Genomic DNA, 16,007 nt, shown 5'->3' on the forward strand with positions numbered 1-16,007 from the left:
GCAAGGGATTGTGAAAATTGGGGTTCTTTAGTGTGTTTATCTCTATACAGGACATATCCTGGAAAAGATACTCTTCTTTGGGAGTTCATGGTTGCTGTTCTGTGAATCTTGTATCACTTCATTAGTCCCTACAAAAGTTTCTCCTCCAAAGATTCTTTTCATCACTACTTACTTTAGTCCATTATAAATATATTGAAAATTAAATATCAAGGACTAATTTGGTGACAAAATCTTTGAAGGACTAATATGGGCAGTTTACATCATCGAGGGACTAATTTGGTGACTGTAATTTCGTCATAATCTTCGTGGAACATGAAACTTGTTCTTTTCAACTTTTCAATATTTAGTTGGTGTTATTAGGGCGCAATTTACGTTGGTGTTATTAGGGTGCAACTTAGACAAGAAACACGAACCGATCATCTTTCAAGAAGAAGAACAGGAAGAAGAAGATTCACCCAACGTGGTTAGTTCTTCCCCTGGTAAGTCTTATCTTCTCTGCTTCACATTATTTTGCAATCATAATAATACCATTGAAACTCTTAAACCATGTTTGGTTTCCCGTGGGAAGCCAATGAACATTCCAAATCTATAAGATAACATTGGTTATTTAAAAAAAATAACGTGTATATATATGAACAAAACTATTTATAATTTTGCATAAAATTTAATAAAAAATAGAAAGAAATGTTAATATTGCATGATTTTGGGCTAAAGTTAATTTGAAATGATGCATAGTATTATTAATTGTCAGTAAAATAAGATTTTGATTTACCAATGTATTTTTTTTAATATAACTAATGATTGAAATATTATTAAAATAACTTATTATTTATCATTTTACATCATAACACAAATTAAAATAATAAATAATTTCATCAAAACTAAAAAAAAAAAGTTATTATTAAATTTGTAAAAAACTGTTTCAAAAACGTGCACTACATTTATTTGCATTAAGCTCTTACAATATTTCTGCTAGTAATTATAATGTGTTTGCATTAATTAAGAATAACAAGATAGTATTTAAAGGAGTTGAGAAGTTTTGTGCAAATAGTTAGGATTGCATTGAATGCTTGATGGCGCCACCTTCCACTTCCCATTCATCTCATTGCAGACATCAAAGTTCCCTTCATCAAAAGGGATTTTATAAAAATACTTAACCTGTTGAAGAACTATATCAAAATCCAACTTATGTTGAACTATCAAGAAGCCTTCAACCTCAAATACGTTTAATTTCAGTTGGTCTATTTCCTTTTGCAAAAGATGGATAGTTTCACTGTCAACTTGTTTAGCAGCAGATAAGTTCGTGATTCTTTATGGACTTCATATTGAACATTCTGAGTACTTAAGTCTTTAACTTGAGTAGTCAAAGAATCAAGCTTTCCATTTGATTTAGAAAGTTCAGTCTTCAATTTCTTAAAAACAGCAGAATAAATACTACTCTTAAAGTTCAACAACGGAATCAGCCAAGGATGAAATATCAAATGTTTTAAGCATATTGTTTTTTTTTTTGTTTTTTTTTATATCAGCAATAAGTTTTAAGCATATTGTATGAAGTTCCATCAAGGTTAGATTGAATAAAGTTTGAAAATTGAGCTGTGGAAGCAAAAATTGAGTCTGGAGGTGGCTGAGAATAACTTACAAAGACATGACGATGTCGCCTAGAGGATGAATGCAACCTTCTAGTACTTCGATCTCTCTTCCTGTTCTTATTTGAAGGCCCGACAATATTTTCGTTGTTGTCGGGTTCAACGACAACATCTACTCGGGATATTGGTCCAACAACTTCTACTTCTACCTCATGATTAACCTTCTTTTCAGGCTGAGGAGTTAAACCCCCGCTTTGCTCACGATCTTTGAAAAGTAAGATCGTGCTTACAGATTAGTTGTCGCCATCAAATTTGAAAGTCAATAAAACATTTAGCAAAATTAAAAATCTCTTTATATAAAGAAATTTTTTGAAAAACTACATACCAAGAAAATACATGCCGAAAAGAAATTATCTCTTCAATAGCATTTGGAGAATAAATGTAAATATTGGAAAGCAAATCGCTAAGAGTTGAAGAAGAACGATACCAGAGAAAAAATCTTGGATTTTATGATTAACCCAATCATAATCGAGACGAAGACTTATCCTTTCTTCAACTCTTTCGGTTCCTTCAACTTCAACACCTATAGCTGCTTCATTTGAGTCTTTCATACACGAAAGCGTAGCAGATGACGCAACCGAATCCACATTATGATTAACCTCCATCACTTTCCTAGTAGATTTATTATCCGCGCTAAAAAAACTAAAGATGGAGTGAGACATTATACCTTTGATGGAATTTGATAAATCTTTCAGAGTTGAAAATACAAGAAAATGAGTATGAACAACATGAAGTTAGGTATTTATAACATTAGTAAGACGGTTAAATTACATTGCATCCAATGATAAGATGTTCTTAACCCTCATCAAGTCAATCGGTGCATTCGAGAAAAAAGCATGTGAATCGAGGCATTTAATACAAAATCGAAATGATTTGAAAAAATATTTTTACTGACAAGGTTTAAATGCTTTTTTTTTTTCGTAATAGGCATAACGTCTTTTTGTAAAAATTCTTATGCTTGGGGGCTAGTGTACTGCTAGGCGTCAAGCAGAAAGGTTGAGTGTAAAAAATAAATAAATAAAAAATTAGAATTGGTTATTGTAGCAAAGTCCATAATAATATGGCCCAAATTAACAGGTGTGTGTTTAAAAAATATTAGGTACAAAAAGAAAAGTCCAAATAGGTTTTGGACCCAATAGGAGAACACTATAAATAGGTTATCAATCTCAGATGTATGTACAGTGAATTTATCTGATAATCATATAAACTGATTCTGACTTTAGCATCGAAGTGCCTTGCAAGTACACACACCCAACTGTGAGAGGAAACCGAGAGATCCAGTAGACCAAAAGACCAATACGAGAAGCCCAATTCAAGAAGTTAATAGAGATCGAGAAGCCTGGCGAAAAGATCATAAAGTTCAAGAAATCAACCTTCGAAGAAAGTATTGTTTAAAGGCTCTTATAAGAACAATACTGGTTATTAAAATAAAATAAAATGAATTCGAAATAATAGAAATGAAAGAACTTCTTAAAGCTTTTGAGTTTAAAGTAACTTAGCATAACGTAACGTTACCATTATTTATATGTCATCGAGATATTTGATAATAGTATATATTTGATAATAGTATATTTTTTTTAGTTATGAAAATTTGTGTGACAATATGCTCTTAGTAAAGGACTTTTATAGATCCCAAAATAAAATAAAAAACTCTTAACTAATAAAATTTCCAGGTTAAATTACTTAACTTGTTACTTAATGAAAATTAATTTTTTCTTATAAGAAACTTATATGAAATTGATCTACGTGACAACAAGAGTTTCTAAAAATTTAACATTTTAACAAGAAAAAATGAAAAAAAAATAACATTTCACAATTTTTAAATAAAATCAAATGAAATAAAAGAAAAGAAAAGAAAATCAGAGTAGGCCAAATGTGAGAATCATACAACAATTTTTAAGTTTTTTTATTTGATATTATATCATGTTATTAATTTTACATGATATCAAATATGAATATTAGAGTTGTTAAACTTATGAACTAATCCAACCTACCATGAGTTTCATTTTCAATTAAAAAATAAATAAATTTTGATACATGTTAAAATCAAACCAACTTACTAAGAATCCAACTTATCGAGTTTAATCAATCATAAACTGAATTGGTTCATCAACTCGTGATTATTATTTGAATATTATTTAAGATTTTCATTTAACTATTATATATATATATATATATTAATACATGTTATGTTATTATGTATATTAGTATGATGATTTTCTTACTAATAACATTTGAAATTATATTGGGTATTATATGTTATTGTTTTTCAACTAAAATGTAATGTGTGAAAACAACCGTTAATATAAAAATAAATAAAGAAAAAACTAAAGTTTAATTGAAAGTGTCTATAGTAGTTAAGGAATAATGAGAAAAATAAAAAAAATATGAAATCATGGAGTGTGGTTATTAGGATTTGGAATGAATGACAACATTAAATAGGAAATGGAAGAGGATGTTCCTTCCCTAACCTCGTTCAAATTCAAATATACTAAACAAAGCGTGAGAAGAGAAGAGAGAAGAGAGAAGAGAGAAGAGAAGAGAAGAGAGCACAACAATGGCTAACAACAAGAGTTCCAATAAACCAATAAGTCTCAATGAGAGTCACTATCGCTTCCTCCAAGATCACTATGCTTCTTGCAAACCCTCTTACAGACCTTTCGGTAATGTTACGCTTTTTTTTTTTTTTTTTTTTCATTTCAATTTCTTTTCTCATCAACCTTTCTCGGATGATGAAGAAACGATTGAATCCTCCACACTAAATCAACACCAAAACATCCCCCAATTTTCCGCAATCACTGACTTCGATTCTCCAATCGATACTTTTATTCTACCACCCAATCTTGCTGTTTACTTCTCACACTTATGCTCACCTTCTTAATACTGTTAGGGTTAACATCGAACGACAAACAAGAACCGATCAAGGTACATGAAACATAACAAGTTCTTGCTCCGTCTTACCATATTTCTACCACTAGTAAGTCTTATATTTTATGTTTCGTGTTGCGTCCTTCTTACTCTGATATAAGACTATTTTTCATTTAAGTAGACTTTATTATAAAGTATAATAAAGTATTTAATTATTTATTTAAATTTGTCTCGATCAAAAGATTTTAATAAGATAGTGATAAATTGAAAATCAACTATGATCAATCAGAATTTCAATAAAGTATGACTTATTTATTATTTTTAAGTTTTTGGAACAATTTTTTTGAATAAAAAAAAGATAAAGAAAGTTATTTCATATTTTAATTGACGATTGACTTCTTAACTTTGTGTGGCACTATAATGATCATTAAATTGATGATTTGTGTATTGGAATTAATTTTGATAAATGTTGAAAATTACATAGGCTTTAAACCTCACAATAAGTTGAAATTGTTAAAATAAGTATTATTAGCTATTTTTAAGGAAATTATTACTTGGATCTAAACTTTTAGTTAAAACTTTTTTAGTGAATATGTACGTGTTTTTATGAATGGAGAATATTTGTTTTATGATGTAATATGATGTTTTGTGTTAGTTTGTTACATTGAGAATACTAATACATCTTAACTAGTTTGAATGAATATAATTGTTAGTAGGAGTGAAAAACTAGTTCTTTATTGTGTTTAAAACATGTGTAAAGGATTATAAATAATATAATTTGGTTCATGCCTCAATTTTAAATCTATTATATTTACTATTATAATTATTACACATAATAGAATTAATTGAATTTTATACCATTAATTATAATTATTATTTCTAAAAACATATAATTTACAGTTTACAGGTAATATACCAAAAGTGATCAATAAGTATTTTTAATAAAAGATAATCATAAATTATAAATACTTTGTAACAATAATATTTTAAAAAAAGACGAAAAACTCTAATATTTGAGATATTCACAAATTTTATTATTTACAGTCTCCTACTTATGAATTTCACTTTAGTCTTCCTTTTTATTTTTGAGTTATGCACAAATTTATTCATTTTTCTCTTTTATGATTTTTAGAGTTGTTCCTCATTCACTTTTTTTTAATCTTTTCTAACAAAGAGACAAACCAATCAACCATTTTTTCAGAACTTGCTTTCTCTCTCATTTTTTTTTTAAAAAATAAACAAAAAGTTATTGATATCTAAAATATTTTTTATTAATACTAAAAATATAAAATATTTATTTTAGATTATGCAATTTAAGATATAAAAAATTATATTTCTAATTATATAATTTATAATTATTTTAAATTGTATATTCCATAGTTCAAAATATGTATTAATATGTATTTTGAATTATATATTTTGATATACATATTTTTATTTTGGAATATATAATTTAAAATATATATTTTTAAAAAAAATCAAATTTTATAAGTGCTTTAACTGTTTTTCTGTTAGGGAAAGTCTTTCTTGATTCCTCTCATCTCAACATGGTACCAAAGTCATAACATTCCTCTCTTTCTCTGTAACTTTCACAGTGGCGCGCAAGTGGTTCGTCCTCCTCCATTGACATCCACCTCTGATCCTCCTCCTCTTTTTGATTGCACCAGCAGATTAGTTCCTTCTCACGCTCCAAAATTCACTTTCTTTTCATTGTTTTGCTTATACAGAGACAATAGTTGATTTCCAGGAAATTATCGATATTTTCAAGAAATGTTTTCTGGTACAAAATATACTCTTAATCTTTTAACTACTGATTTTGAAGAACTGGGATTGGTTATTTTTACCGTTCACTTTGCTACTTGCACTGCAGCCTCAACTATGAATGTAGGATTGCTTCAGAGCCTTCCGGTAAGATTTAGACTTGCATCTTTAATCAAATATCCTTGTGTTTATTTACTAGAGTTGCAGAAGAGTTTGATGTCATAATAATTATGTTCATATTTCAGGTTGTTTTTTTGATGTCATAATAAGGTTTATATACCAGCTTGTGATTATTACACAACTGTCCTATCTGATATCACCTAATAAGGTTTATTAATTATACATGGTTGTGTAAAATTATTTTGCTGATTGCATTTCTATTTCGCATTGCTTATAACAAGTGTTATGAAAATTAGATCCATAGTTGGTTTGATCAATTTATTGGATTATTAAGTATATCAGTGATTTATTAGTGGGTTAAATTGATTTTTTTTCCTGTAATATAATATGAGATTGACTTTTATCCCTATACTATATCACAAAATTTGCTTTTGGTCTCAGTATTATAATATGGGATTGGATTTTGTCAATGTACTCTAATACGGAATACGCTTTTAGTCTCAGTATTATAACACGGAATTGACTTTCATCCATGTAGTATAACACGGATTTGGCTTTCGTACCTGTACTATAACACAAAATTGGCTTTTGTCCCAGTACTACAACACAGAATTGACTTTTGTCCCTGTACTATGAAATAAAATTGACTTTTGTACTCTAACACGGAATTGAATTTTGTCCATGTAATACTTTACTCGTAATTATATACTTTTACAATTGAATATATATATATATATATTTTTTTTTTTTTTTTTTTTATTTTTTAATTCAAAATTATTAGTTTTCTAATTTTCATATTTTTTGTAAATATTATTTTTATTGTATATTTTTCTCTATTTTGTTAAATACTTCATATAATTTCCAATTTATATCTTTCTAATTAAATATACTTATTTTTAATATTTTAGTTTTTTCTTTTTTTTACATATTCTAACTTAAACTTTATTTTTTAACACCATTATATATATAACATTAATTTCTTTATAGTTTTCAAATTTTTAAAAGTTTATTTTTTATCTTGTAATTTCTTATAACGATTATTATTATTTACACACACACACATATATATATATATATACTTTTTTTCTTCACTTTCTTAATGTTTTTCAAAATTATATAAATCTTATATTTTCCATTTAATATTTTTCAAACTTTACTTTACTGATAGTTATATACTTTTACAATTAAAAATATTTATTTAAAAAAATTGTTTTAAAAATATTAGTTTTATAATTTTCATCATTTTTTTAAACATTATTTTTTATTGGAAACTCTTCTCCATTTTTATAAATACTACCTCTAATTTAAAATTCATACATTTCTAATTAAATATACTTATTTTTAACATTTTAGTTATTTTTGGTTTTTTACCTATTCTAAGTTAAGCTTTTATTTTTAAACACCATTAAATATATAATATTAATTTTTTGTATAGTTTTCAGACCTGTAAAAGTTATTTTCTCTCTTCTTATTTTTTATAACCGGAATAATTATTTTTATCTTCAAATTTCTTCTAAAAGTTATTTACATATTTTCAATATTTTACTTATTTTTAGTCTTTTTTTTATATATTTCGAACATAAAATTTTATTTTTAAACACATTATATATATAAAAATAATTTTCATATATTTTTCAACTTTTAAAAGTTATTTTAATGTTTTGCAAAATTATACAAACTTTATATTTTGTATGTTATTTTTTTCAAACATTACTTTACTCATTATATACTTTTATAATTAAATATACATATTTTAAATTTTTTAATTTAAAAATATTAGTTTTCTAATTTTCATCATTTTTTAAAATATTATTTTTTATTGTATATTTTTCTCTATTTTTTTAAATACTTAATCTAATTTCAAATTTATATCTTTGTAATTAAATATACTTATTTTCAATATTTTAGATATTTTTGTTTTCTTACATATTTGAACTTAAACTTTATTTTTAAACACCTTATATATAAAACATTAATTTCTTTATAGTTTTCAAACTTTTAAAATTTTATTTTTTATCTTCTAATTTCTTATAACGGTTATTATGATGCTATTTACATATCTTTATACCTTACTTCTTCATGGCAGCACATAAAACTATGATGGTAATGCAGAAATAAACTACATTAGCCCTAGCCTCAATGTTTGAAATATGTAGAATCATAATAATTCAAAGTTTAAAACAGTAATATCACGTGAACGTTTGATAACTAGTGTAGATATCTATATGCATTATGACTCCAAAAGTCTGCAACTCTAGTCCTATAGTCTAGACCACATCACACGTCAAATTCATGGCAGATACATGAGCATGACAGAGCTTGCCCCAAAGAAAATCAAGAGAAAGATGGAGTCGTGCTATCCAACATTTGGGCCCTCAGCATTGAATTCCATCGTCTCTACATTACCGGTCCCTGAAGTATGTGTTTCCAAATCCAATTATCTGTTATGCAAACATCACTATCATTTTTCTGATACAGTGCAAATGTATCCATCAAACCAATGTGAAGTACGTTTTTAACTTTTGGATTTATATATGTTTTAAAGTAAAGAGATTTGCCTAGAGCAATGGTAATTAGTAATATCATAGCTGCATTAATTTCCTTAGAGATCAGGATTTGGAAGGGGTTGGGTACAGAGTACTAACAGATAATTTGGTGAAAAAATCAAGTTAGCAACAGGAAGTTTCTTAAATGATCTACCTCAAAGTGTTAAACTTTCACCTACCCTTTTGTCTGGTATGAAGAGAATTATTTATTATACAAATATTTTGACTCTTTGAACAACATGGTTTTCTTTTATGCTTCTCTGTTTGTGCGGGTATATAAGAAGCAAAACTTCTTCTTTCACCGAAATATTGAGCACGACAAGTTTTGTTGACTGTAGCGATCATGCAGATGGAAGATGAAGGGACGAGTGAAGTGGTTGCTCCACCTCGTCGTGTTCTTCTTGTATCGGCTGGTGCCAGCCACAGTGTAGCACTTCTGAGTAAGCAAGCATCAATCAGTGCTCACTTTTCTTTTTGTTTAGCATGTACTTATTGTTGTTATTTTTCTGAATGAAGCTTTATATTCAGTTTTCCAAAAAGAGTGACGGATTTACGTTTGCAAGTTTTTTAGATTCTGTGTTGTTGTATATATATATATTCTGTGTTGTTGTATATATATATAATATTTGTCTGCCTTAAGCTGAAGGTCCCCACTTAATCATCGGTTCATTTTTGGTGTCAGGATCTTGTTCTATGTGGTCCCAATCTATAGAATGTTTCTTTTATGCAGTTTTTTGATGACCCTTCTCTTATTTGGTTTGTATGCTGCGTGTCTACGTATAGATTCAGAGTTCATCTTAAAGTGTGAAGTTGTCATATAAGTAAGTTGTATTCTGAAATTTGAGGTAGGCAAAGTGAGATATTCATCATGCATGATTCAGAGTTTGATATTGAGTTGTCTTGAACTACTGGAATGTGGCTAAATAAGGTGTTTAATGGTAGCACTTTTTGATATTTGCATGAGTCCTCTTCACATACAATACACTGGATGATTTTTAAATTCCTTGTAAAGAAGGACTTCATAAAAATAAATGCAACTTTTTCAAGTTCAAACTTCAATTCTTCTTTTTCATTCATGTCCATATACACTCTTGTGTCATGTTTTTACTTCTCAATTTTGATTCTTTTAAAAGGTGGAAATGTTGTTTGCTCGTGGGGACAAGGAGAAGATGGACAGTTAGGCCATGGTGACACCGACGATCGACTATTACCAACAAAACTGAGTGCATTGGATGATCAAGATATAATAAGTGTTACTTGTGGAGCTGATCATACTATGGCACGTTCTGAGTCTGGCAGAACTGTATATAGTTGGGGATGGTACTATGCTCTCCATCTTAACTGTGTTTTTCAAAAATTAGCTAGTAACTTTGGCTGTTGATTTAGAATGTTTGTTCTCATTTAGTGTTGGATTAGCTTCAGGTAAGTAATAGCTAGTTTAATCTGGAATACTTGAGTTCTGAAGTAGATCGTACTATGGCTTTCCAGGGGTGACTTTGGTAGGTTGGGTCATGGTGATCATAATGACATGCTCATTCCTCATCCCATTAGAGCATTAGAAGGTCTAATGATACAACAAGTTGCTTGTGGGGACAGTCATTGTTTGTCAGTTACCATGGACAAGTTGGTGCTGAGGTTTGTAGTTAACCAGTCTTTGTCTATTCTCACCTGTTCTTTTCATGTGCTGATTCTTTGACACATCTTCATTCCATTCTAACTTATATGTTTACTTGAAAATATTTGAAGATCTTTCTGTATTATTTTTCTGTCACAATTGAAGTTGGGGGCATAATAAAAATGGTGAACTTGGACTTGGTACCACAGAGGACTCTCTTCTGCCACAAAAAATTCAAAAATTTGAGGTACCAATTTTAGATTTGAATCGAGGTTTTCGGTGACGAACTATACTTCCTGGCCTGGTTATTTTCAGCACTCAATAAGATGTATTTACTAATCTTTATAGAATTGTTTTTAATATTATTCAATGAAGCTAGAAAGCATTGTACAGTTCTCATAATTTCTGCTCACAAAACGTTCTATTAACTGATTAGTGCAATGAATTATATATAGCTAGAAAAATTGCTGAGGAAATATATCTTTTTCATCAAAATGTGAAAAAAAACTCGAAGAAGTACCATCCTTTCAAATATCATGACTATTTTCGAAATGAAAAATTTACTGTGCTTTCTCCTTGATGTTTAAGAATTTTCAAAAACCATGCTTTGTGTGGGTTAAATGGATGAATAAAATTGAATGAAGAAGATGAATTTGGTTGATGAATATAGAGACTTAGAAGAGATGAGACCAACTACAAAAGTGCTAACAAAGATTGAGAAAAGAACACAGTTTGTTCACATGGACAACTTTTGTTTATCAATTCTACTCTCATTTACAAAATAGCTGACACTTGTATTTATAGTGCTAAAAGATGCCAAAATTTAGAAAAGTTTAACCTAAAAACTCTCCACTCATGACTTGACAAGTGTCTTCTAATTTGAGAGAATTCTCTCCATTCAAATGATGACAATAGGTATTTTCTCATGAGCAAATCTTCCTCTCAAACCAGAGGTTGACAAGTGGTCATTCTTAGTTGGTGAAATCCCCTCCATTGAGGGGATGACATGTGAACCTTTATGTCTTCATTGTCACTCCATGCTTTCGATTTGCACTCTAGTCATTTATTTGTACATTGGATCCAAGGATGTCCAATTGTAACTCTAGCTAGACTCTTTTCTTTCTATTTACACCTTACTCTAATTGACACAATACATTATCTATGTAAATAAGTCCAATACGTGGCTTAAGTACAAGCCCAATCAAATCCTAAACCAAAATTACCAAACTACACTGCTCTATACAACTTTACAAGACTAAGAAAATTAAAAAGACTCTTAGAAATTGATGCTCTAATCATAGTTTTATATCTTCTTCCGTCTTCTTAGCCCAAAGTTGTGGTGCCTTGATAATGTGATGGTAATTAACCAACCCATCATCTGATATTCATTAAAATAAAGCGTGATTAACTTGATAGTTTTCAAATAAATATCCTTCAATTTGAACAAATTATGGAGAAAGGAAAGCTAAAATCAATAAAACCAATAGCAGGAATTGTTCTCTTGTGAAGAAAGGGTTAATTTCTGGAGTCGTGGCATTGTATAAATTAATTGGACAATAAAATGTATATGCATCAAACAAGATTATTCCCTTGACTACTTGGACACACAAGTAAACTTTTGTATTGTTGTAGGGAATACCTGTCAAAATGGTTGCTGCTGGTGCTGAACATAGTGTAGCAGTCACTGAAGACGGGAATTTGTATGGATGGGGTTGGGGCCGTTATGGAAACTTGGGCTTGGGAGACAGAAATGATCGTTTGCTCCCTCAGAAAGTGACTATTGATGTACACTCTCAAACTTGTACAATATGATTATGATTCTATAGTCTGGAAAAATATATTATGAGAATGTATTATTAGTATTTCATTTCTTAGAGTTAAACTTTCTATTAAACTATAACAGCAAAAGTTAGATATAGATACTTAGTTTGTTGTTCTCCACTTTTGAAACTGAGTTTCTTGATACGCTTGTTAAAAAAAATAAATATAGATTATTAACATGAAATTGAATTCTGATGTTGAGCATCTAAATTCTGTCCATAACTTTGATAGAAGGCATCGCTTGCTGGTGTTAATTCATAACTGTAAATTTGACAGGATTACAAAATAACACTGGTTGCTTGTGGCTGGCGGCATACAATATGTGTTTCATCTTCTGGTGGATTATACTCATATGGATGGGGAAAATATGGTCAGCTAGGACATGGGGATTTTGAGGATCATCTTGTACCTCGCAAGGTTGAAACCTTGATTGATAAGTTCATTTCGCAGGTGCTCCTTTAACTTCATGCTTGGTTTACATGTTTTGTCGTTTTATTGCTTATAAGCTTTCTACAAATTCAACTTGTTTAAAATAAAAAAAGTTGGTGACAAAGCACTGAATCTTGTCCTACACCCTCTGACATGCAACAGAACGTGATATGTTTGGCACAAAGTATAGTGGTTTATAGTTGGCCTTGTCTCCTATGTTTGTTTTGACTTGTCTCAGGTATCAGGTGGGTGGAGGCATAGTATGGCACTCACGTCTAGTGGACAACTTTTTGGCTGGGGATGGAATAAGGTTGCCATTATTTTTTATTCTTCTCCTATTTTCATCAACCTCTTTTTACCATAATCATATCATGAAATACACTTCAACACAACACAGTGGATAGAAATTTATATGGTTGGTTAAATATCTATCTATCTATATATATTTTAGAAGAAGTCAAAAGTAAACAAATAATAAAATTATGTACTCATTGAGGTGGTGAATGCAGGATCTGATAGTCTGTTTCTTCTTGAATTATGTGTAGTTCGGACAGATTGGAGTTGGTAACAATTTAGATTGTTGGTCTCCTATGCAAGTGAACTTTCCCTATGATCAGGTACTTGAAAGTGCAACACCCTTCTTCACTTATTGGAAAATTTTGAGCGTGTGATAACAATGATCCACTTTTTATATCTCTGCAAATTTTTTATCTGGAATGGTAGAAAGTACATCAGGTTTCATGTGGGTGGAGACATACGATTGCTGTTACTGAAAGTGGAAATGTATATTCATGGGGAAGAGGAGCAAATGGACAACTTGGGAATGGAGAAATCAAAGACAGGTATACAAATTTAATCAGCACAAATTTCATATAACTTTAAATTTTTTTAAAAGTTTATCACATTATTTAACTTTAATATTGCATGTTTGAAACAATTAAATAATATATTCATGAGAAGTTTCATATAGAATAATATTTCACTAAGCTTGAATATGTGTCATTTTTGGGATTAGGAATGTTCCAACTATTATTGAGGCCTTCAGTGTTGATGGATCTTCTGGGCAGTACATAGAAACCTCAAAACCTTGTCCATCATCAGGTGCACTGATAGACTCTTCTGTAATTTGGGATCAATATCCTTTTCTTCTAAAATAATTAGCATATGATTCTATATATTTTTTTAGGGAAATCCTCCTCCTCCATATCAGACAGATATGCAATTGTGCCACATGAAACTGTAAGTTTATTGCTTTAACATTCACTAGCATTCAGTTCCACATGAAACTGAAAGTAGCATCTATGCATTTATTAATTTATATAAATTCTGTCATAATTTTTTAATCTGATATTTGATTAGTTTTTAAACCTAGAAGGATAAGGCTCACAAATCACAAAGTTATTTGAGACTATAGATATATCATTAGAAACATAAAAAAGTAATAGTGTTGGCTAACTTTTGCTTGCATATAAACTCTTTTGAAACACAAGTTGATGCAGTCACAGAATATGATTTGGCAGGCCTCAGGTTCAGGAAGGGGAGATGATGGATATGAAACTAGTGTTCCTGAAAGTGATGTCATGATCTGATAACAGCACTGAAGAGAATGATGTTACAATTAGAAAGAGCAGCATGCATAAGGAGCTGTGGAAAATGAAGAATATGTGCATGACAGTGTTAAGTAGGAGTTAGTACATGAATCAGTTGTTTGTTATGATAAGTAAGAATGATGGTTTTGTAAATTGTTTAACATAAATTTTGATTATTTTGCAAGCTAGTTTTTTAAAAAGTATTTTTTTAAAAATTGTAGTTACTTAGTATTAATGTGACATAATCATATTAAATCATATTTAGGGAACAATTAATGTGAAATATTTAATTGAAGATACCATAATAAAATACAAAATCATTTTTTTTGCAAAAGCTGATGCAAGAAGAGATTTCAATGTTAATTTTATTTTCCATACAAAATCATTTTGTTTATCCATAAGTAAAAGGTATAAAGTTAACTAAGAAAACTGTTATTAGCTATTTAACTCCTTAAATACTAAACTCACAGTCACATCATCGCATTCTTACCACATTGTCCTTCTATAAAGAATTTTAAAAAGAAAATCTCAATTTTTTTCTACACAAAAAGAGAGATTATAACAATGATACAAATGTATATTTATATTTTCACGTGAACTGAAAAGCATAACAATTAGAATACATCTCATTAAAATACCTCACCTTTATCTCTCAAATTCATGCATTAAAACGACAAAAAAATTAACTTTATCTTTTATCTTCGTCAAAATCACTTGCAAATATAAAATACAATTTTTTTTATTGTTATTATAAAGTTGTAATGAGAATGGACTCTGCAAGGAAAAAAATTGTTTTTCTAGGAACAAGAAACACCAAACATAAGAAAGGAGTGTGAGAAGCTTGTTCCGAAAATGGGTTCTAGAAAAACCTTTTAGAATAAACAATCCAAAAACATTTGAAAAACATTTGTGTGTATTTTACATTTTGAAAATGGTAATTCATAAGTGATTTTGAAATGATATAAAGTAAAATCCAGAATGTTAGTTATGGATTTCAAAATACAAATTCTGAAAAAAAGATTGACTTACTTATTCAATTTTATATGATTCGAAATTAAAGATAAAAATAGCTAGTTAAAATTGTACACCAAAATGAAATATCTTTGTTATAATAGTTATAGAAGTTATATGAATTAATGGGTTTCATCCAAAAATTGCACCCAATAATAATCATTTGCCATGTCTACCATATTCAATACTTCTCCTTTATCCAAGGTTAAGAAACTTATAAATATATATACACACTTCCATAAACTTATCACCATAAAAACAATTTGTCTTCTTTCAAGCATTAATACCTTCAAAAGTGAATTCAGTATTAATAATATTTGTGTTTTATTAACAAAGTTTGTGTTTTTTTTTAAAAAAAAACATCTAAAAAACTAAACCCTAGGAGACATTATCTTTCTCACTAATTCATCAATAATTTAATTTAAACTTCCTTTCTTAGCTCTAACTTTTATAAAAAAATGCGATAAATAAATATTACAATTGAACACGTGTTATTATTTTCTTTGGGTTTTATAAATAGAAAAGAAATTAATTAGAGGAGAAATTTCATGAACAATAATGAACCAAATATTTGAACAATTGAAGAAAGTCAATGAATAAA

The 16,007-nt window shown here is 28.9% G+C and overlaps 1 protein-coding gene across 5 annotated transcripts; it reads left to right on the forward strand.

The window, feature by feature from the left end:
* Nucleotides 1-328: 328 nt before the first annotated feature.
* On the forward strand, nucleotides 329-14,602 carry LOC137812502 (ultraviolet-B receptor UVR8). Of its 5 annotated transcripts, none has more exons than XM_090298996.1 (16): nucleotides 329-479; nucleotides 6,110-6,294; nucleotides 6,385-6,422; nucleotides 8,695-8,812; nucleotides 9,291-9,381; nucleotides 10,075-10,261; nucleotides 10,430-10,576; nucleotides 10,722-10,803; nucleotides 12,189-12,341; nucleotides 12,654-12,827; nucleotides 13,045-13,116; nucleotides 13,352-13,423; nucleotides 13,530-13,648; nucleotides 13,822-13,907; nucleotides 13,993-14,045; nucleotides 14,312-14,602. In XM_090298996.1, the coding sequence occupies exons 4-16, from the start codon at nucleotides 8,699-8,701 to the stop codon at nucleotides 14,393-14,395; spliced, it is 1,434 nt and encodes a 477-aa protein (XP_090155122.1). In that variant the 5' UTR covers nucleotides 329-479; nucleotides 6,110-6,294; nucleotides 6,385-6,422; nucleotides 8,695-8,698; the 3' UTR covers nucleotides 14,396-14,602. The 5 variants fall into 5 exon arrangements, with proteins under 5 accessions (XP_090155122.1, XP_090155123.1, XP_068470602.2 ...); XM_068614501.2 differs by having other exon boundaries at nucleotides 330-479; nucleotides 14,327-14,602; XM_090298997.1 differs by having other exon boundaries at nucleotides 6,110-6,422.
* Nucleotides 14,603-16,007: the final 1,405 nt, after the last annotated feature.

The sequence above is a fragment of the Phaseolus vulgaris genome, chromosome 2 (assembly GCF_051622355.1).
Source record: "Phaseolus vulgaris cultivar YP4 chromosome 2, ASM5162235v1, whole genome shotgun sequence".
In the NCBI taxonomy this organism is placed as follows: Eukaryota; Viridiplantae; Streptophyta; class Magnoliopsida; order Fabales; family Fabaceae; genus Phaseolus; species Phaseolus vulgaris.

What these genes read in the sequence shown, in the direction of transcription:
- LOC137812502 (XM_090298997.1), top strand. Translation starts at nt 8,699, where the DNA reads ATGAGCATGACAGAGCTTGCCCCAAAGAAAATCAAGAGAAAGATGGAG. An exon ending in CTACATTACCGGTCCCTGAA is followed by an intron (nt 8,813 to 9,290) that starts GTATGTGTTTCC and finishes GCGATCATGCAG; the next exon opens with ATGGAAGATGAAGGGACGAG. An exon ending in TTGATAAGTTCATTTCGCAG is followed by an intron (nt 12,828 to 13,044) that starts GTGCTCCTTTAA and finishes GACTTGTCTCAG; the next exon opens with GTATCAGGTGGGTGGAGGCA.